Genomic DNA, 6,903 nt, shown 5'->3' with positions numbered 1-6,903 from the left:
GAGAGAGAGAGACAGAGGAGAGGGAGGAAACGACTGAAGGAAAGGAGAGAGAGAGACAGAGGAGAGGGAGGAAAGAGATTGACATACTGCCCGATCGAGATCTGTCTATCCTACGTTCCATGATATCACAAGATTCCCCTAACAGGATATGGCAAACAGGAAAGACTGCTCCTCATTTAGTGAGTTTCTGAATAATGAGATTGAATGGGAGTGAAAATATTTTTTCTTCCCCTGGAACTAAACGATATAATGGGATCGTGGAGTGTGTGACTCAGACCACAAATTCCCCTCTTTGATGTGTGTTGGAAGGGAGACATATTTTGTACAGACACAGCTGATACACACAGGAGACAACACCTGGAGCTGGACAGCTGATAACCACAGGAGAAAACACCTGGAGCTGGACAGCTGATAACCACAGGAGAAAACACCTGGAGCTGGACAGCTGATAACCACAGGAGAAAACACCTGGAGCTGGACAGCTGATAACCACAGGAGACAACACCTGGAGCTGGACAGCTGATAACCACAGGAGAAAACACCTGGAGCTGGACAGCTGATAACCACAGGAGACAACACCTGGAGCTGGACAGCTGATAACCACAGGAGAAAACACCTGGAGCTGGACAGCTGATAACCACAGGAGACAACACCTGGAGCTGGACAGCTGATAACCACAGGAGACAACACCTGGAGCTGGACAGCTGATAACCACAGGAGAAAACACCTGGAGCTGGACAGCTGATAACCACAGGAGAAAACACCTGGAGCTGGACAGCTGATAACCACAGGAGACAACACCTGGAGCTGGACAGCTGATAACCACAGGAGAAAACACCTGGAGCTGGACAGCTGATCTGGAAGATGATTTGGAGCTTGGTGTGACACTGACAGAAAAGGTAAAGTATGACTGTTACACACACACACACACACACACACACACACACACACACACACACACACACACACACACACACACACACACACACACACACACACACACACACACACACACACACAGACACTCACACACTCTCTCACACACACACACACACACACACACACACACACACACACACACACACACACACACACACACACACACAGACACACACACACACACACACACACACACACAGACACTCACACACACACACACACACACACACACACACACACACACACATCCGCTACACACACACACACACAAACACACACACACACACACTCACGGACACACACACATCAGCTACACAAACACATAACTAAATAAAAAACAGATGTGCAATCACAAATCAAATCAAAGTTTACTTGTCACGTGCGACGAATACAACCTTAAAGTGAAATGCTGAATACAACAGGTGTAGTAGACCTTACAGTGACATGCTGAATACAACAGGTGTAGTAGACCTCACAGTGAAATGCTGAATACAACAGGTGTAGTAGACCTTACAGTGAAATGCTGAATACAACAGGTGTAGTAGACCTTACAGTGAAATGCTGAATACAACAGGTGTAGTAGACCTTACAGTGAAATGCTGAATACAACAGATGTAGTAGACCTCACAGTGAAATGCTGAATACAACAGGTGTAGTAGACCTTAAAGTGAAATGCTGAATACAACAGGTGTAGTAGACCTTACAGTGACATGCTGAATACAACAGGTGTAGCAGACCTTACAGTGAAATGCTGAATACAACAGGTGTAGTAGACCTTACAGTGAAATGCTGAATACAACAGGTGTAGTAGACCTTACAGTGAAATGCTGAATACAACAGGTGTAGTAGACCTTACAGTGAAATGCTGAATACAACAGGTGTAGGAGACCTTACAGTGAAATGCTGAATACAACAGGTGTAGTAGACCTTACAGTGAAATGCTGAATACAACAGGTGTAGTAGACCTTACAGTGAAATGCTGAATACAACAGGTGTAGTAGACCTTACAGTGACATGCTGAATACAACAGGTGTAGTAGACCTTACAGTGACATGCTGAATACAACAGGTGTAGTAGACCGTACAGTGAAATGCTGAATACAACAGGTGTAGTAGACCTTAAAGTGAAATGCTGAATACAACAGGTGTAGTAGACCTTACAGTGACATGCTGAATACAACAGGTGTAGTAGACCTCACAGTGAAATGCTGAATACAACAGGTGTAGTAGACCTTACAGTGAAATGCTGAATACAACAGGTGTAGTAGACCTTACAGTGAAATGCTGAATACAACAGGTGTAGTAGACCTTACAGTGAAATGCTGAATACAACAGATGTAGTAGACCTCACAGTGAAATGCTGAATACAACAGGTGTAGTAGACCTTAAAGTGAAATGCTGAATACAACAGGTGTAGTAGACCTTACAGTGACATGCTGAATACAACAGGTGTAGCAGACCTTACAGTGAAATGCTGAATACAACAGGTGTAGTAGACCTTACAGTGAAATGCTGAATACAACAGGTGTAGTAGACCTTACAGTGAAATGCTGAATACAACAGGTGTAGTAGACCTTACAGTGAAATGCTGAATACAACAGGTGTAGGAGACCTTACAGTGAAATGCTGAATACAACAGGTGTAGTAGACCTTACAGTGAAATGCTGAATACAACAGGTGTAGTAGACCTTACAGTGAAATGCTGAATACAACAGGTGTAGTAGACCTTACAGTGACATGCTGAATACAACAGGTGTAGTAGACCTTACAGTGACATGCTGAATACAACAGGTGTAGTAGACCGTACAGTGAAATGCTGAATACAACAGGTGTAGTAGACCTTAAAGTGAAATGCTGAATACAACAGGTGTAGTAGACCTTACAGTGAAATGCTGAATACAACAGGTGTAGTAGACCTCACAGTGAAATGCTGAATACAACAGGTGTAGTAGACCTTAAAGTGAAATGCTGAATACAACAGGTGTAGTAGACCTTAAAGTGAAATGCTGAATACAACAGGTGTAGTAGACCTTACAGTGAAATGCTGAATACAACAGGTGTAGTAGACCTTAAAGTGAAATGCTGAATACAACAGGTGTAGTAGACCTTAAAGTGAAATGCTGAATACAACAGGTGTGGTAGACCTCACAGTGAAATGCTGAATACAACAGGTGTAGTAGACCTTACAGTGACATGCTGAATACAACAGGTGTAGTAGACCTTCCAGTGAAATGCTGAATACAACAGGTGTAGTAGACCTCACAGTGAAATACTGAATACAACAGGTGTAGTAGACCTCACAGTGAAATGCTGAATACAACAGGTGTAGTAGACCTTAAAGTGAAATGCTAAATACAACAGTTGTAGTAGACCTTCCAGTGAAATGCTGAATACAACAGGTGTAGTAGACCTCACAGTGAAATACTGAATACAACACGTGTAGACCTTAAAGTGAAATGCTAAATACAAAAGGTGTAGTAGACCTTCCAGTGAAATGCTGAATACAACAGGTGTAGTAGACCTTAAAGTGAAATGCTAAATACAAAAGGTGTAGTAGACCTTAAAGTGAAATGCTAAATACAAAAGGTGTAGTAGACCTCACAGTGAAATGCTGAATACAACAGGTGTAGTAGACCTTACAGTGAAATGCTGAATACAACAGGTGTAGTAGACCTTACAGTGAAATGCTGAATACAACAGGTGTAGTAGACCTTAAAGTGAAATGCTGAATACAACAGGTGTAGTAGACCTCACAGTAAAATGCTTACTTACTAACAAGTCATTAACCAACAATGCAGTTTTAAGAAAATACCTAAAAAAAACAATGTTTTAAGTAAGAGATAAGAAAAACAAATAATTAGATATGGAGCCTATCCCTAACTAACAGATCTAGGATCAGATAATATAGATCAGAGATTTATAGCCTATCACTAACTAACAGATCTAGGATCAGATAATATAGATCAGAGATATGGAGCCTATCACTAACTAACAGATCTAGGATCACATAATATAGATCAGATATTTATAGCCTATCACTAACTAACAGATCTAGGATCAGATAACATAGATCAGAGATATGGAGCCTATCACTAACTAACAGATCTAGGATCAGATTTAAACTGTGTGGTTCAAGCCCTGAATGCTGATTTTAACCTTAATAAATAATAAAACTTACAGGCTCTCACCAATAGTGTGAAAAAAAGGTATTAGGTGGATAATAAGAAGGTAAAGAAATAAAACAACTGTAAAAAGACTGAGTCAGCGAGGCTATAAACAGTAGAGAGGCTATATACAGTAGAGAGGCTATAAACAGTAGCGAGGCTATAAACAGTAGAGAGGCTATAAACAGTAGAGAGGCTATATACAGTAGAGAGGCTATAAACAGTAGCGAGGCTATAAACAGTAGAGAGGCTATAAACAGTAGAGAGGCTATATACAGTAGAGAGGCTATAAACAGTAGCGAGGCTATAAACAGTAGAGAGGCTATAAACAGTAGAGAGGCTATATACAGTAGCGAGGCTATAAACAGTAGAGAGGCTATAAACAATAGAGAGGCTATATACAGTAGAGAGGCTATAAACAGTAGCGAGGCTATAAACAGTAGAGAGGCTATAAACAGTAGAGAGGCTATAAACAGTAGCGAGGCTATAAACAGTAGAGAGGCTATAAACAGTAGCGAGGCTATAAACAGTAGCGAGGCTATAAACAGTAGAGAGGCTATAAACAGTAGCGAGGCTATAAACAGTAGCGAGGCTATAAACAGTAGAGAGGCTATAAACAGTAGAGAGGCTATAAACAGTAGCGAGGCTATAAACAGTAGAGAGGCTATAAACAGTAGCGAGGCTATAAACAGTAGCGAGGCTATAAACAGTAGAGAGGCTATAAACAGTAGCGAGGCTATAAACAGTAGCGAGGCTATAAACAGTAGCGAGGCTATAAACAGTAGAGAGGCTATAAACAGTAGAGAGGCTATATACAGTAGAGAGGCTATAAACAGTAGCGAGGCTATAAACAGTAGCGAGGCTATAAACAGTAGAGAGGCTATAAACATTAGCGAGGCTATATACAGTAGAGAGGCTATAAACAGTAGCGAGGCTATAAACAGTAGCGAGGCTATAAACAGTAGCGAGGCTATAAACAGTAGAGAGGCTATAAACAGTAGGCTATAAACAGTAGCGAGGCTATAAACACATGTATTTCTAGGTTGTTGTTGTCTTGCGGCCGGGTCTGTTGTTCTGCGGCCGGGACTGTCTGTTGTTCTGCTGCCGGGTCTGTTGTTTTGCTGCCGGGTCTGTTGTCCTGCTGCCGGGTCTGTTGTCCTGCTGCCGGGTCTGTTGTTCTGCGGCCGGGTCTGTTGTTCTGCGGCCGGGTCTGTTGTTCTGCGGCCGGGTCTGTTGTCCTGCGGCCGGGTCTGTTGTCCTGCTGCCGGGTCTGTTGTTCTGCGGCCGGGTCTGTTGTCCTGCTGCCGGGTCTGTTGTCCTGCTGCCGGGTCTGTTGTTCTGCGGCCGGGTCTGTTGTTCTGCGGCCGGGTCTGTTGTCCTGCGGCCGGGTCTGTTGTCCTGCGGCCGGGTCTGTTGTTCTGCGGCCGGGTCTGTTGTTCTGCGGCCGGGTCTGTTGTTCTGCGGCCGGGTCTGTTGTTCTGCGGCTCTCTCTTTTTCCACCCCTGGTGTATTTCTAGGTTGCTGTGCTTTTCTTCTGGGTTTGGGTTTTGCCCACAAAAGGACTTACGCTGAATTACTATAATTTTTTTAAGGGGAAATGTTTTTTTTTGTTTTAAATATAATTTTTAAATATCTACAGTACTAATGTGGGAATAGAGATGGTATAGACATGGAGGGTGGATTGAACAGAAGGAAAATAGAGAGACAGAGAGATGAAGGGATAGAAGGATGGAAAGATGGGTAATTAAGTGATTGATGAACAGCAGGTTACTGGTGAAGAGAACAAGCTGTCACCATGACAACCACGCAGAGAGAGAGAGGAGAAAGGGGGAGAGCGCGAGAGAGAGAGAGAGAGATAGAGAAGGTGAGAGAGGGAGGGAGAGAGAGAGAGAGAGAGGGTGAGAGGGAGGGGAGAAGTAGAGAGAAAGACAGGAGAAGGGGAAGAGAGAGCGGGGGAGAGGGAGAGAGAGAGAAGGGGAGAGAGAGACAGAGAGAGAGAGAGGGTGAGAGAGGGAGGGGAGAAGTAGAGAGAAAGACAGGAGAAGGGGAAGAGAGAGCGGGGGAGAGGGAGAGAGAGAGAAGGGAGAGAGAGAAGGGGGAGAGAGAGGCAGAGAGAGCGAAGGGGGAGAGAGAAGCAGAGATAGAGAAGGGGGATGTCAAATGAAATCAAATATTATTCTTCACATGCTTCGTAATGTTTACGGACCAACAACGCAGAGAGAAAGAAAATAGAGAAATAATAGGAAAGTAAAACACTCAATACAATTTATAATAGATGAACAACGAGTGACGATAAATTGGTGCTCGGCGCACAAGTAAATGTACGAGGTAATTGAGGTAGATTTGGTCATATAACTATGAATAAAGTGATAGGTAGTAAACAGTAGCAGCAGCGTATGTGATGAGTCAAAATGCAAAAAGGGTCATCGCAGATAGTTCGGTCAGTTATTTGGTTAACTATTTTAATAGAGGCCGTGGATGGCTGGGAGTTCGGCCCTCTGGGCCGTCCTTATTACCCTCTGTAGAGCCTTGAAGTCGGATACCTAGCAGTTGCCAAACAGTACTGCAGACAGCCAAGAGGCTCTCGATGGTGCAGCTGTAGAACTGTAGATTTGACGGCCCGTGCCAAATCTATTCAGCCTCCTGAGGGGGAAGAGGCGTTGTCGTGCTCTCTTCACGACTGTGTTGGTGTGTGCGGGCCAAGGATAGATCCTTAGTGATGTGGACACCGAGGAACTTGAAGCTCTCGACCTTCTCCACTACAGCCCCATCGATGTGTGATGTGGGCGTGCTTGGCCCTC

At 43.7% G+C, this 6,903-nt stretch overlaps 1 protein-coding gene across 1 annotated transcript; it reads right to left on the bottom strand.

Annotated features, from left to right (window-relative positions):
• Nucleotides 1–5,140: 5,140 nt before the first annotated feature.
• On the bottom strand, nt 5,141–5,636 carry LOC121843509 (acidic proline-rich protein HP43A-like; the record flags this gene model as incomplete). Its single annotated transcript, XM_042313126.1, has 1 exon — nt 5,141–5,636. A coding segment is annotated over one exon (496 nt), but the record flags the coding sequence as incomplete, so codon positions are not given.
• Between the last annotated feature and the right edge of the window lie 1,267 nt (nt 5,637–6,903).

This window comes from Oncorhynchus tshawytscha, unplaced genomic scaffold (genome assembly GCF_018296145.1).
Source record: "Oncorhynchus tshawytscha isolate Ot180627B unplaced genomic scaffold, Otsh_v2.0 Un_contig_5883_pilon_pilon, whole genome shotgun sequence".
NCBI classification, from domain to species: Eukaryota; Metazoa; Chordata; class Actinopteri; order Salmoniformes; family Salmonidae; genus Oncorhynchus; species Oncorhynchus tshawytscha.
Note: the sequence above shows the minus strand (reverse complement) of the source record. Positions and strands in the feature narration are given on the sequence as shown.